Genomic DNA, 14,805 nt, shown 5'->3' with positions numbered 1-14,805 from the left:
GAGGCCATTCGCAGAGCAGCATGTGGAGTGTGTTTTTTTTTCGAACGCCGCGTGTATTTTTAGTTTTCTATGGAAGAGGGAGGAGGAGGTCTAATCGTTTGGCAGTCGCGGGCAAACTAGCTCGCCGTTGTTGCCATTTTCTTGCACGTGGCCACCCCCCCTCCTGTGACGTCATTGTCACAAGCCCCGTGGCGGGTGAGGGCCAATCACAATCAAACGCAGCGGTGGCGCGAGTTCGTTTCAGCGGGAGCGGCACGACGGCTATTGCCGTTGCAGCACGTGGTCAGCGGACACACGTCACGGGTTACCGCCGTCCACACGTCGTACTTTTAATTAGAACACTGCAACGTACGCAGCCAGAGCTTTGTTAATTAAACTACTGGATGAGGGCCCATGCCGTTTCGGTCTTATTTGTTGTTTGACCATACTTCGTCACACTTTGTCAGTGGGGGCTGGTGAAAGGTGAGGTGGGGGGCAGGCGGGGGGGGGGGCAGGACTGTTTCAGATATCACTCGCCACTCCTATTAGCCGTGGCTAGGAATTGAATTTAGATCGCTAGGTTCACAGTCGATGATATCATCCTTTGAGTACTCAATATTGAGTGACCTTGGAAGCTAAGCAGGTTCGAGCCTGGTGATTATTTGGGCCAGAGATAATTTCATTATTGTACAATACTTCACAATCCGTTGGTCTAACCAATACAAAACAAAACATGTTTGCCATTTCTAAGATAGAGCCAATGCACCCCCCAGTATTAGAATATTTTGGCCTAATTTGAGTGGAGATTCCACATTCGTGTGGAAAGGATTAGTGTTGACCTTCTACCAAGCATTGCAAATGAGTGTATTTAACAACCCTGAAGACATGATGATGTGCTGGCTTCACAATGCCCGGTGACAAGCACTGACAACAGACACCTTGAGATGCATCTTCAAACGAAAACCGTACAATTCCCTCGCATTTTATTCACGTTACGTACACGTTCCTTTAACGCTCATAGAACACGCAATTACGCGTACTATTCAGTGATGGAAAAAAAATATATAGAAGCGCAAGAATTTGTGTCAGAGCCGCGTTATAGTGCTGCCCTACGCGGGCAGAGAGTTGCAACGCGTGGTTGATGATGGAGGTCGGAATGCGTCCCTGCGGCCTCTCCGTTGCTGCGACAGCGCAAAGCGGCGTGCGCATTGCTCCCGCTAATTGCTAATTATTTAGCGCTGATGGGACAGCCGTTGGGTCCATTAGCCAGTGTCCGCTGGCTCGCGGTATGCCATCGATCCACCGAAGAATGAAAGACAACGCGTGCCGTACGGGGGGGGCGGGGAGGAGGAGGGGGGGTGGCGAACAAAAAAGAGACCCGTATCCACCGTATCCATTCATCTATAAATACACGCACGCGTGGACCGAAGGTTGCAAGGGGTGCGCGCAAGGTGACTTCGCATTGTGAAAATAATAATAATAATCTCGTGACACCATAGCCCGAGCTTGAAAGTAATTCTGGAGTGCTGGCCTTAACTGAGATACGTGCACGTGATCCATGGAAGCTTGCAAGACTACAAAAGAGACAGGACACCTTTGTGTCCCGCGCATTCATTTAATGAGTTTCAGCCATCTGGAAATGGAGCTTCAAATAAAAACCACGCAAACATAATCAGCAAGCAAGCTGGGAGGGTGAACACGAAGGCCAATTTAGAGCTGTGGGTTCACTAGAAATTCAATCACTGGTATAACACAGTGAAATTTCACTTTCTGAGATCGTGCCAGATATGAGTGTATAATAACGAACTTTCGGCCCTTTGTCATTAAAATAATGCACGAAGGTCCGCCCCTCCGCCCCCATGCCGTGCCAGTCATAGGGGTTGGTTTACCATACTTCACACCATGCTGAGTTTATGCAGGGTTGGGGTGTCAGGCAAGGCTCGGTGTGAAGACCGGTGCATATATCGCCCCCCACTGATGCTAACCAAAGCCAGGAGTCAAACTCACAAGTCAGGTTGCTAGGTTCAAAGCGCAGTCTGTGAACCAACGCACCACCATTCCAATCATCAGCTCAGAGTGTAACATTTTACAAATATCTTTCTCCCCAGCCGAAGCCTGCAGGACATTTCCAAATTAGCGGGAGTGGTGAATCGATTCTCATTTCTACCACCGCGTAGGTTTTCACGGTTGTGCCGCGCAGATCTGGGATGTGTTTTCGGGGTTGTACCGCAACCTTGTTCGGCAAGGTGTCCAACGTTTCACACCACGTTCTGGGAGCTTCTTCAGAAACCCAATTACGGTAATTTTGAGATGCATCTAAAAACCAACTCATGCAATTCGTGATAACATTGTATCACGTGATATGTACGTTGCTTGAACTTTCATATAACGCAGAGTTTTTCAAAGGCACGTTAAAGTGTTGGCCGACATGAGTCGCAACACAACGATTGAGGCTGGAATGCCACGGTGCAACAATAGCCGGTTAAGAGCTCTCCAGTTCGATCTCCCAGCGTCGCAGTTAAAACAATGGGCTCGTCAACAGTACAAATGGGAAAAGTGTGGATACTCCCACCACCTCTTCCAAGATGCCTGACCAGTGTGGAAGAGTAGGCCAGTGGCTGTCTTGTGCTATCTCTAGGGTATGCAGTTCTGCCAGCGGTGACGCGAGCAAGCGATGACAAGGCTGCACGTTTGCCTGTTTCTATTTTAACGTTGCTACGCTCGTGGTCAGCTTGCTAGGTGGATCGTTCAATGGCACGATCACGCGATATGGTGACGGCTTGGGAAGGCTTTCATCCAGCAGTGGATTGGCGATGGCTGATGATCATGGTTAACAATAATAATGATAAACTCTGGCAATAATGTTGGAGGTCACACGACAGCGGTTATGTTGAATGAATCAAAGGTGCCTGTGGCTATTTTATCGTTGCAATTCTCCGGCACGACAGCTGTTTTCTGCCCACGTTGACACAGCGGGCTCGGTGTGTTGCACAGTTCAACGTGTTGCATGCTTGTCTTGCCGAGCCTTGTTGCAGGCGTTAAGAAAGGGGCCCTATTTCGAACACCGTATCGCCATGGGTAGAGAAGTCATATTTAATGAAGCGCAACAGGCTCTCTCTTGAAACCTGTCACTGCGGTTTAATCATCGCAACGCTCACGCTCCCTATTCTCTGGGAATTGTACACGTTAAATGCTTGCGCGGATGGATGTAACATTCGTGTCAGCAAAAATGTATTTCTTAACTGCCTCTTTTACTTAAATGGCTTCTGGAAGAGGAGCCGGTGATGATTCATGACGGAGCAATTTGCGATTTTGAAAACTCGGGATTTTAGGCCATTATTGTTGCTCCGCAAAGAATACACAACTCATGTTCCCTTCCATCAAACACCGTGCATCTTGTAAATATGTTCCCCAACAACACCACAATGCTTAGGGCTCTGACCATTATGCAACCTATGCCAGCAAAGTTTCTCAAACGGTTTAATGTGGCACATCCAGGACCGGATTTGGTTTGATGGGGGCCTGGGGCTCTTACAATGTTGGAGGCCTCCCTTTTGTACATTAAATTCCTTCCCTTTCATGTTTATCACCACACACACCCGATGCCAAACGCTCCGTTGGTATTTACCTCGGTTATAGCAGTTATTTTTCTTATTGTGATACACGAACTGTGGGGCCAAACCATCATCGAAAGAAACAAAACTGTTTAATTTTGGCAAGTAAATTGCATCAAACCACGCAGTGACACTGGCGCTTGAGTGATGTCATCACCTCTATGATTTACCACAACGCTACACGATTGCGCTTCATATGTATGCATGTTGAACTTCTTTCGCACAGTATATAGCCAACCGTGCTAATAGGAGCTGTGGGGGAAGAACAGCAACCTAAACACAAAAAGCAGTTTTGAAGAAATTAGTTTGTAAATCTAGATCCTCTAAAAGTGCATAGCTCCAGTGGCTTCCTAATATCGGAAGGAAGAACGTTCCAGACGGCCACAGAAGCGCAATCTGAACGCGCGCGATGCGGCGGCCATCTTTGTTCGCCGCCGTGACCGCGAGCACGCCAGCCGTTCAGCTTTGCCCACGCCTCACCTTGTAAATGTCGAGCAGCCCGCACTGGTGGTCGAACCTGGTGTAGAGCGCGTTGAGCATGCCAATGACCTGCAGTGGCGTGCACTGCGCGCAGATGGCCGTGAAGCCGACGATGTCAGAGAAGAGCACCGTGACGTCGTCGAACTTGCGCGCGGGCATGGCGAGGCCCTGCCAGAGGCAGCGCGCCACGTCGCCTGGGAAGATGGAGTCGAGCAGATCCACCGTGCGCTTCTTTTCCTCTTCGAGCGCGCGTCGCGTCTGCTCCAGGGTTTCCTACATTAAACAAAAACACTTATAAGACAATTTTTTATTCATTTCACCGGGTATGTAGCTCCTTCTCGGGAGTGACCTGGCCATCGCGAATGATAGCTAAACGAAGTGGCTTATCGCGTGAAAATGTGTAGCAGCCAAACACTCTAGACCAGGGGTCGGCAACCAAAATAACAAGAAGAGCCATTTCTTTCCAATTCGGTACAAAATTCAGTATTTCAAGAGCCGCAATGCATCTGAGTACATACTGTACATACGTACATATCGTCAAGAAGCAGCCCGCAAAGAGCCGCATGCGGCTCCGGAGCCGTAGGTTGCCGACCCCTGCTCTAGACACATGTTACTAAATGTGGAGGGGAAATCGGAGGATCCGGAGAAAAATCCATGACCGCAGGGAGAACATGCATGAAGACTCACAATAAGGCCAGCCCTTTGGCCCGGTTCCTGGACGTTTCGATTTTTCAACATAGTTTATTCAGGGCTTAAATTCTTACGGGTTGTTTTACGAGTAGCTGGTAGGCTGGGGCAGGCGCGTGGCGAGTGGCCACAGCCGTGGTGAGAGAAATACTGGGTGTGGTGTGCCGGATTTAGAACGTGTTCCCGGTTGCCGAACTTGATGGACCCAGCTAAAATTAAGCCCCATGGTTATGTGATTAAAAATGGTTTGGAGGTTTCAGATGTGCGTGCCATCTTGTTTAACCTGGTAAAAACACAAGCGATAAAGTATGAGTCTCATATGCAAGCGTGACCTAGGTCGCCAAAATGACAAACGCAAAACAAGGTAGGAAGAGATGATACGATGTGAAACGAAAGTGTACACGTCCCTTCAACAAAGCCTGTGCTGCTTGCAAATAAGGGTGATCATGTACACACCCTTTGTATTTTTTTTTTCATCAAATACATGCAATTATGATGTAGTGAATCGGTTTGGATGTTGTGAAATGGTCAAAATAAGCTAACATGTGACAACTTCCATACTATAATAGTTATATTCTTTGGGTCTCCCGCAGGAAAAATATGTTTTCCTGCCTCAGCAGCTCTCCCGCTATATGTTTTCACCTGATGACGCTTGCTCGTGTTGCGATCGAAACGTCGTGATATATATTTTTATTATTTTTCTATCTACGCGACTTTACCGAAAGACCCAAAGAATATGAATTCCTGCAGTCACGAAAGCTTTAGATCAATGATGGTTATAATCAGGAAATAAATTCAATGTAATGTGTTCCAAGCTCCGCTTTATGGATTTCAACCGATGAGAGTTACACCCAGTAAACATGCAACGTTGGGCCACAACATTGGCACGTGGTTAAAACCGTTGGCCCAACTTTCCGTATTTACTGGGCGATCGGTTGATTATCGTGAATAATCGCCACCACATGATTAAAAAAGAGTTATTCTCGACCACTTCTCAAAGGAGACCCATCGAGCTCTCTGCCAATCCTACTAACGGCCCGGCTCTCCAGTGCGGCGATTGAGTGGGCGACACAAGCAGTGGGGAGGGGGGTGGAGGCGTGAGATAACCGGTGACCTCGGGGAGTGTTCGCCAACCAGGGCACCCCCCGCGTGCTTCTGAAGCGGAAATTAATTATGAAAGTGGGGCAACACGCTGCGGGGCTGCGTTTAATTTGGCATGTCAGGTGGGAAAGAGAAGCAAACACAATCGTGGGAGCGCTACGGGAGTCCAGCATTCAGTCCCCCCGCGTGCATTAAGGGCTCCGTCAGGGGCCAGGGAAGCAGAATGGGGAAAGGGCAAACCTCTGTTTAGCGTCGCCCCGCCAGGTGCCTTAAAAGGCATCGACCAAATGTTTACTAAAGTGCTGCCAGAAAATTAAAGCCTCATTACACGTGGCCTTATCATGGAGCCCCTGCGCTGTGTTTACACGGCAATTAAAACTGGACCCTGAGCCGTGCTTGGGCTGGTCCTGGAACGGATTGGCACGGATCGGGTCCTGGGACAAAATTGACACAGATTGGGTCCTGTAAAGAATTGGCACGGATCGAGTCCTGGAACGGATTGGCACGGATTGGGTTCCATCTGATTGCGTATTTTCCTGGGACCGGATCGTCCTCCTAGCCACCCCCCCCTGCCTTCCCTCGTCCATGGCGAAGGGGACGTGGTCATAATTGTTTTTTTCCACAAAATATATATTCGATGTGCACTTAAATAAGTTTACACTTTCCCCAAGTAAATTTGTACGCATTTTGGAATGTTCCACTGTGTTTGAATGTTATTTATTCGGTAACTCCCTGAATAAACCGAGCTACTTTACCCGGTATAAGTGGGCCACGCCACGGTCTGATTGCAGCTCACTCTAGCAGGCGTGGCTGGGCGGGCAAACCCGGCATCAGCCCAGTTCCGCGGTTTGTTAACTGGTCCGGCCTGCCACGCGGTAGTCACGAGAATGCGCGCGATCCACCACCGCCTGGTATCTACTCCATTCCATACCACGTTCGTCGGTATGTAACGGGAGATTGTTAAATGACAGTCCAACGTTGTGGTTTATTTTATAACCGTATTTGAAAACGGTACCGAATGTGAGAATGTTGCATTTTATTTTGCGTGTGAATTTCCTCGGCCTACAGAGCGAGGCAGCTGGGATTTCTTTTTTACAATCTCATTGCGGCCGCTCCTCGTACATCGCCCGTGAAATGCGTAAACACGGCAGACGTGTTTATAATTATTTCCGTTTATTTTGCAGTTGTTCAATGTTAATCTATTAATTTATTCTATCCATGCGAGCAATGGGGAACGAGACAACCTTCGTGCAGTCTTCCTCGTTCCGTGAAACAAAAACACACAAAGCACGTCACCCAAATCGCCGACCCAACAACGCCAACCGTCCTCAGATAAGCAAAGACAAACTCGTGATGATATTTGTTTTTCGTTTAACCAGTTGCTTTTCAAATGCCATAAATAAAATAATAATAAGATCCATTCAATGGGACGGTGTAAGGGCATCGTAATCTTCTGGCAAGGCAGCACAGTGGCAAGATGTTAACCACCTCGCCTGGTGTGCAGGAGGTCGTGGCTTCGATCCCGACGCTGACGCCTGCTGCTGTATATTTGGAGTTTGCATTTCTCCCCGCGGTCGCGTGCATTTTTATTCGGGTCTTCTGATTTTCCCCTCCACATTTAGAATAAACATCGTGCGTTTGGAGTATAGGGCTGTTATACATTCCATAAGACAAGCCACTTCGGTGAGCTATCATTTGTGATAGCCAAGGCGCTTCCGAAAAAGAGCTACATAGCTCAGTGGGCCTTACCTGGTAAAATAAAACATAGCTTTTAAATAGTTTGGTGACAAAGTCAAGGAAATGCTTCACAACCTGAAATACATTTGCACAGCGTCAAGCGTTGCTGTGAGCAACCGTCATCCTGACAGGCGACGACACCACAGCAGCGCCAGATAACTCGACTCTGCCTCACGGCTCCACGAAACTAGAACTGCCATACAATCAACCAGCCAGAGGTGGTGGACAGGCAAAAGAAAAAAAATATAAATAACATAACAAGACTATGAGTTATTAAAATGGGCTACCCTCATTGAATGTAACCCACCCCGATGGTTGTTCAAGACCAGTGGTTTATGATCAGATGCCAGCTGTTGAGTGTTTTGTACATGAAGCATGTCGGGTTTTTTTGCGAACAATATCTAAGCCACGGATACAAAGGTCACGCTTATTATCGTGGCCTTATTAAACGGTATTAGCTTGATTTTTTTTCAAACCATTAAATTGTCAATTTTATGCGCGAAGTGGTTTATGCATGGCGCTATAAGCTTAGTGACCCCGAGTTTGAATCCCAGCCAAATTATATCCATAATGAGCATTGAACCCCAAGCATTTGTTTTAATTTTACCAGGTGAGGCCCACTGAGCTATATAGCTAATTTTCTGAAGCGACCTGGCCACAAATGATAGTTCAGCGATGTGGCTTATCATGTAGAAATGTATAGCAGCGAAATACTCTGGACGCGTATTGCTAAATGTGGAGGGAAAAACCAGAGGACCCGGAGAAAAGTCCACGCGACCAGAGGGAGAAACAGACATGCAAACTCCAAATATACAGAAGGCATCATGGTCGGGATCGAACCCATGACCTCCTTTAAACCGAGCGAGGTAGTTAACATCTCACTTCTAGCTCGTTTGAACAGATGTTTTTGTTTCGCTCTTGTAACCGAAATCGAACACCAGGCTACAATCAGCACACCACTGGCATTCTCAACTTTAATCGGCGAATCAACAAATCGGTGCGCAAAGGAGCAACCGCCTACCTCCGCGTCCCCCCCTCTCTCCCCCCCCCGCACTCCCCACCCCGCTTGCCTTGAGCTTGTCGAGACGCTTGCGGAGGCCGTCCTGGGCCTGAGCCTGCTTCCCGACAAGCACGACGTCGCGCGTCGCGTCGTGCACAGGGATGTCGGACAGGTGCAGGCCTCGGCCCACCAGCTCCTCCAGCTTGTCGACGCACGGGGAGCCCAGGAAAAGCAGCGCATCCGACTCGGCCACGAACACCATCTGCCCCTTGAGCTCCATCACCTGGCAGTGGAGGGGGGGGGGGCGGTTTTTTGTTGTTGCGCGTCAATAAGGCCTGCACAATTTTAGGAGCTATCAACAAACTGCAACGACTGTAAGGTTAAATTTCGATTTAAAGCTTTCGTGACTGCAGGGATTAATTTTCTTGGTTCTTTCGGTAAAGTCACGCAGAATTGAAATAATAAAATAATAAAAATAAAACATAATAAAATAATTATCACGACGTTTCGGCCACAACGCATGCAGCCGTCCTATGTTTTATTTTTTTATTATTTTATTATTTCCATTCTACGTGACTTTACCGAAAGAACCAAGAAGATGAACTGTAAGGTTGTGAACTCTTTGAGAGGCAAAATAACAGGCGGATGTAATCGGAAGGAGAAGATGAAGAAGATGTCACAATGATGGAAGAGGGGGGAAATGCGTGTGCAAGCATGTTTCTTGCGTTATCATCTATTGATATTTGGAAGCCACTGGAGCTATGCACTTCTTTAGAACTGCGTTTGTTGTGTTGAGTTTGTTGTCCTTCCCCCGCACCTCCGATGAGCACGGTTGGGTACGTACGGTGCGAAAGAAGTTCAACATGGAATGGCCACAAGAGCCGACATCGCAGAACTACTTCTGATTTCCCTTCAAGAGACCTCCGTTCCACACACGAGGGGGGCAGCACTTTCCAACCCGCTCGTTTACAGAGAGTTAATCGTGCTCGTCATTTGATGGACAAACCAATATTAAGTAAAATTAAGTGATGGTTGTGTATGTGTGTGCGCAGGCTCAGACTATCGATTCAATACAACGTGAAAATTCTGTTTAACCAGGGGCCCATGGTGTAAAGTGCAGTCAACAAGCTCTTATTATCCACTCCATCTTTCTGCTATGAAGAGCAGCCGTTGCCTGGAGCGTGGCCTCGCATTGCATTATTTGAAGGCAGTGTTGCTGACGAATGCGACGAGCTGTTTGAAGTTTAACCAGAGAAAGCTGCCTGGAATTAAACCCAGGAATTAAACCCAGGGTCTCAGCGGTGCTGGCCGAGGGCTCTGTCTTCTGAGCCATCTCTGCATCTCATTTATGTTTTAAAACGATTGCTTCCCCGTCACTGTTTATTGAGCAATGCATGCGCCGTTTGGGCACTGATGTGAAACGTGCCCCATGCCTCATTTAAAATTATCTGACTGGAATTAAAATTAAAATTTCACACTTTATAAAGGTTTATGGTTGAATGCACGAAGTACAATTTTCACAGTATTTATTGTTTAAAACTGCGCAGGATTTCAACAGAATGTGTTGTTGCTATTTGATGTGTGTGTGTGTACGTATATATACACGGTGCTGATTTTGTGACCCAATCCATGTCAAATCAAGACGAATATTTACACAATGCCTTCCAAGGTTTGATAAAAAAAAAGTATTCAGCCTTGCAGCACAAGATGAGAAATGTGAAAAAAACCGACCCCATCTCTATCGGCCTCACCGTGGAAAAACAGTGATAAAACTATCTAAACGATCTAAAATATTTACCCCACAGATCACACTATCAAGATTGTAACCTTCGGCCCATTTTGCCGAGTGCACTGAAGTCAATGTCATTTTAAAGGTCAAGCAAATGACTTCCAAACAATAACCAACCAACCTTGATCTATCCGCTGCTGGATAAAGGCCTCCGACAGCCGACGCGGTTTTATTGTTTTCGGTGGAGGTGGCATCTCTTTTAGGGCCGCGCGTCGAGTTGACTTTGCAGCAGTTAGCCGGCACGTCGTGAGCAAATTCACGAAACTCCACGCCGTCATCGTCTCACGATTCGTGCGGATTTCCATTCACAGCAGAGACCCCCCCCCCCCCACCGAGTCTGCAGTGTGGTTCAACAGAGAATGTCCTCTTCTTGGTTCTTTCGGTAAAGTCACGTTGAAGGGAAATAATAAAATAATAAAACTAAAACATAATAAAATCATTCTCACGACGTTTCGGCCACAACGCAAGCAGCCGTCCTCAGGTGAAGACCAGGTCTCCCCGACAGACCTGGTCTTCCCGACAGACCTGGTCTTCACCTGAGGACGGCTGCTTACGTTGTGGCTGAAACGTCGTGAGAATTATTTTATTATGTTTTATTTGTATTATTTTATTATTTCCCTTCCACGTGACTTTACCGAAAGAACCAAGAAGATGAATCCCTGCAGTCACGAAAGCTTAAAATCGAAAAGAGAATGTCCTCTCCACGGACGCCCCCCCACCCCCCCCCCCGGTTCGGGAAGCCGTTGTCCGCTGCCCGACACGAGACTCACGTGCAATGTGCGTGCGAGCGTCTTCCACCACCGTACGGAAGCAAAGGCGCAAATCGGAGGTGCGCGCGAGGCCAATGCTCTCGACTAGAAATTCAATCGCGGCGTAGCAAATGAAGCAGGGGCGGCGAAAGTAAACGCAGAGGTTGCACGCGCTGCTCCCCACCCGCCCCCCCCCCCCACTGTTTGGTCAAGGCTTTAACTTAGAAATCATTAAATGCCAGGCATATGCCCCCTAATCATGTGCTTTGCTCTACCCCTGTGCTCTTCACAGATGGCTAAAAGGCAGCGCTCCTGTGTCAAGGTCCTTCAATGTACACAGCGGGTGACATGTTCAGTGGATTTTGCCCGTGTGTTGTACGCCATGCGAAATGGGCCGGAGAGCCGTGGGAGAGAGATCGCGCGGGTGAGCACATTTGCTGCCATGTTGACAAAAGGATTTTAGAATTACACAATTATAGCATAATCCCTGCCAATACGCGCTCACCTTTGGGTAAACTAGCACTTAAGGAGGTAATGAAAGGATTTGGTTATACAGTACCAATAGTGTGTGCTTGTGATTATTGTGTATTTGATAATTCTAAGAATTCGTGGAACAGTTTGTCCCGCACAAAAAATGTGTAAATTCTCCAGAGGACACGATTCATCGCGCACATTTCCTCACAATTCAATTTCCAGCTGTCGCTCACATCAATATAGGCCACTAAAAAAAATAACGACGCTTGGGCCTGGGTGCGGAGATGGAGGATAGGGATTGTTAATGACGGAGGGATTCGCGTTGCAGAAGAAATTATTCAGCTGCACGTTTCAAACGAGCCGGACCCCATTGTGGTTGACGAGGAAGGTGGAGCCCTGCGATATAGTTTGCTCGTGCCACAGCGGATGGGAAGGACTCCACTAGACGGAGCTCGACAGATCCTCCCCAGGGGCTATTTTTGGCCTTCGATTCCACACACTTTGCCGTTCTGCATGCGAACTGCCCATCACCGACAACTGTGATAGGCTCACGGTGATGACATCACCTTTACTCCTCTATTCAAGACCGACACGAGAAGACTTCTTCACAATTCTGGCTAATCGCCTGATGAGGCTGGTTGTTGTAAACCCCAGCCAAATGTCGTGCTCACATTGTAAATGATGTGGGATTACTGCTCTCCAACACACCGGTGGTGCTGATGTAGTCACTAATTGGCACGTTTTGTTCACGCGACAAACCTTACTAATTGCCAGTGTTTGGTGGTTGCGGGTTTAACGACACATTTACATTTACACGATTTAACCCCCCCCCCCCAAAAAACCTCTATTGTGGACTAACCGTGGTGTATCCATTTACACTGCCAGGTGAACATACGTTGGGGGACCTATAACATAGGGCCCATTGTTTCAGCTGTCACGCTGGGAGATCAAACCGGCAACCAGTGTGCAAACCATTAAGCCACGACAGCATTCAAGTATCTACGTAACGTCGTGAAATAGCCCCCACGCATTTGAAATGGTGCAAAATACCAACCTCTCCATCCATCACACTATTGGAAATGTGAATGAACTTCTCACTCAATAATTGAAATTTTAACCACAATTTTGACGATTGACATAAATATGAATATTTGACATGAACTCCACACTGGGGTGGAGCAACGGTTAGCACACTGTGCTCAGATCCCAGCAAAGTGAGTTTGTTTCCCGGCCACGAGTAATGTCAGTGGCGATTGATATCTGAACTGGTCTTGGCCTCCCCCTTTACCAACCCACACTGACCAGCGCGGTGAAGTATGGCCAGACAACCCGCATGGTGAGGCATTCATCCAGCAATGGATTAGCAAAGGCAATCATTATTAAGTACATGCTATGTGCCTATGACTTAATAACCCAGAATGCACCAGATCTCATCAGCTCTCAAAGGCTAAGCAGGTTTTCAGCCTGCACAGCGCTTGGATGGCCGATCTTCATGGCCCTACTTACAGGTGCTATAGGCTGCTGTGGGGATATTTTGTCGGCAGCAGATGGCAGTACAGCAAAAAATTTAGATTTTTTTGTTTTCTATTTACGTCACTTTACCGAAAGAACCAAGAATATGAGCAAATAAGTGTAGTCTAACAAATTTGCCCCGAGACCGACACAGCGTGGTGGGATGCGGGCTGGAGGTTGGGTTCAAGATAAGAGTGCCCTGTTAATCTCTCCATGTAACACCGGATTAGTCGTTTCGGGCTAAAGGACAGACGTCTCCAGGCGACTGGGATCTCTTGAACTCTATCGGGATGCTAAGCAAGCAGATCAATGACCACGGATTCCCGGAGCCCAACGCCATGACTAGCAAATCAAACATTGTCTCCCCAGGTGCGGTGGTTGGTGCTGTACCGGGAGGCCACCGGTCCCAAGGCCATTAAATGAAAACCAAACACACCTGGGGGTCTTGTCCATTTGCAGGAGGAGCCTTTGCGTCTGTCAGATTGCCTCACATCGAAAGCCAAAGCCCCCCCCCCCTGTATACTTTAGCTACGAGATGACACAAACCGTCGTCCATCTAGGAATGGTCAATGGGCAAACAGAGGCACGTCCGAGATTTTATGGGGGTATGTTTTATGGATGGAAAAATGTTAGGTAAATACCGAGCTGATTTTGATATGCAAAGGGGTAATTGAATTTGCACTCGTGCAGGCTGCGTTGAATTGTACTAAACAAGCGCACGGCTAAAACAATATTTACGTGTCTTTCATCGCGACGTATTTATTTTGTTATAATTGACATTGCCGAGTTTAATTTAAACGTTCACAAATGTAGGAAGAAAATTTTAATTCAAGTGGAATGCGTCACCACTAAATCTGCACCTCGGCGTCTCGTTTGTGTTTGCTAAGCTAGCATGTTATTGAAAATGGTTCTGCAAAGTGCTTGAATAATTTACATGTTTTCGCGAATGACCGTGAGGAATTCGTACGCGTGCGAAAGGTGTTACATCTCAGAATTCACGGCTTGGTCAGCACGTGGGGAAACCAACGTTGGAGCTGATCATCGTGACACCCTGTCTCTCTCTCTCTAATTACCCTTGCAATGATAATAATGCTTTCCCTGGCTCATTATTACTGCCGACAGAGAGCGCCCAGAGTGAAGTTCATTATTAAATATGATTACAATAATAAAAACAAGGCCGATCAGCGGAATCTTCTTTTTTGCCCAACAAAGACAAAATCTGAATTTTAAAGAACCGCTTGCATACAGTAACGATAGCTATTAAAATAGCTTATACATCTGTTAGCTCATTATTGTCACAAACATTTTTTTTTAAAGAAGCTGCGATGCATCGGCCATAATAATTCACAAAACGACATTGAGATTGAAATCAATATAAAAAACACATATTTGCCCATATTTTAGACGTTACGGCAGGTGAGTACACTGGCCCATTTTTTTGTGCGACTGATTCATTTTGAAATTTGATTCACTCCACAGACTTCCAGATTAACTTATTTTTTTTTTAAACTATGAAATCAATGCGTTCAGCTCCACAATGCCTCCCCCCCCCCCCGTGTAGCCTTTAACAGTCCGTTGGGGAGAGTTCCGTTAGCGAGCACCTATTAAGTCCGGCACGGCACATAAGGAGGGTGGGGGGGCTAGCATCTCCCCAACGCTAACGCTTACACACCGCACCAGGCA

The 14,805-nt window shown here is 47.3% G+C and overlaps 1 protein-coding gene across 3 annotated transcripts in view; it reads right to left on the bottom strand.

Annotated features, from left to right (window-relative positions):
* Positions 1-14,805, bottom strand: part of GUCY1A2 (guanylate cyclase 1 soluble subunit alpha 2) — a 43,811-nt gene that overhangs the window by 14,784 nt on the left and 14,222 nt on the right. For all 3 annotated transcript variants that reach the window (XM_078865075.1, XM_078865076.1, XM_078865077.1), the window contains exons 6-7: positions 8,669-8,881; positions 4,074-4,346 (exon numbers count right to left, since the gene is read on the bottom strand). In XM_078865075.1, the coding sequence (XP_078721201.1) occupies positions 4,074-4,346; positions 8,669-8,881 (486 nt within the window). The remainder of the gene's footprint in view (positions 1-4,073; positions 4,347-8,668; positions 8,882-14,805) is intronic.

Source organism: Lampetra fluviatilis, chromosome 19 (genome assembly GCF_964198595.1).
Source record: "Lampetra fluviatilis chromosome 19, kcLamFluv1.1, whole genome shotgun sequence".
In the NCBI taxonomy this organism is placed as follows: Eukaryota; Metazoa; Chordata; class Hyperoartia; order Petromyzontiformes; family Petromyzontidae; genus Lampetra; species Lampetra fluviatilis.
This window is presented reverse-complemented; position numbering and strand designations above follow the sequence as displayed.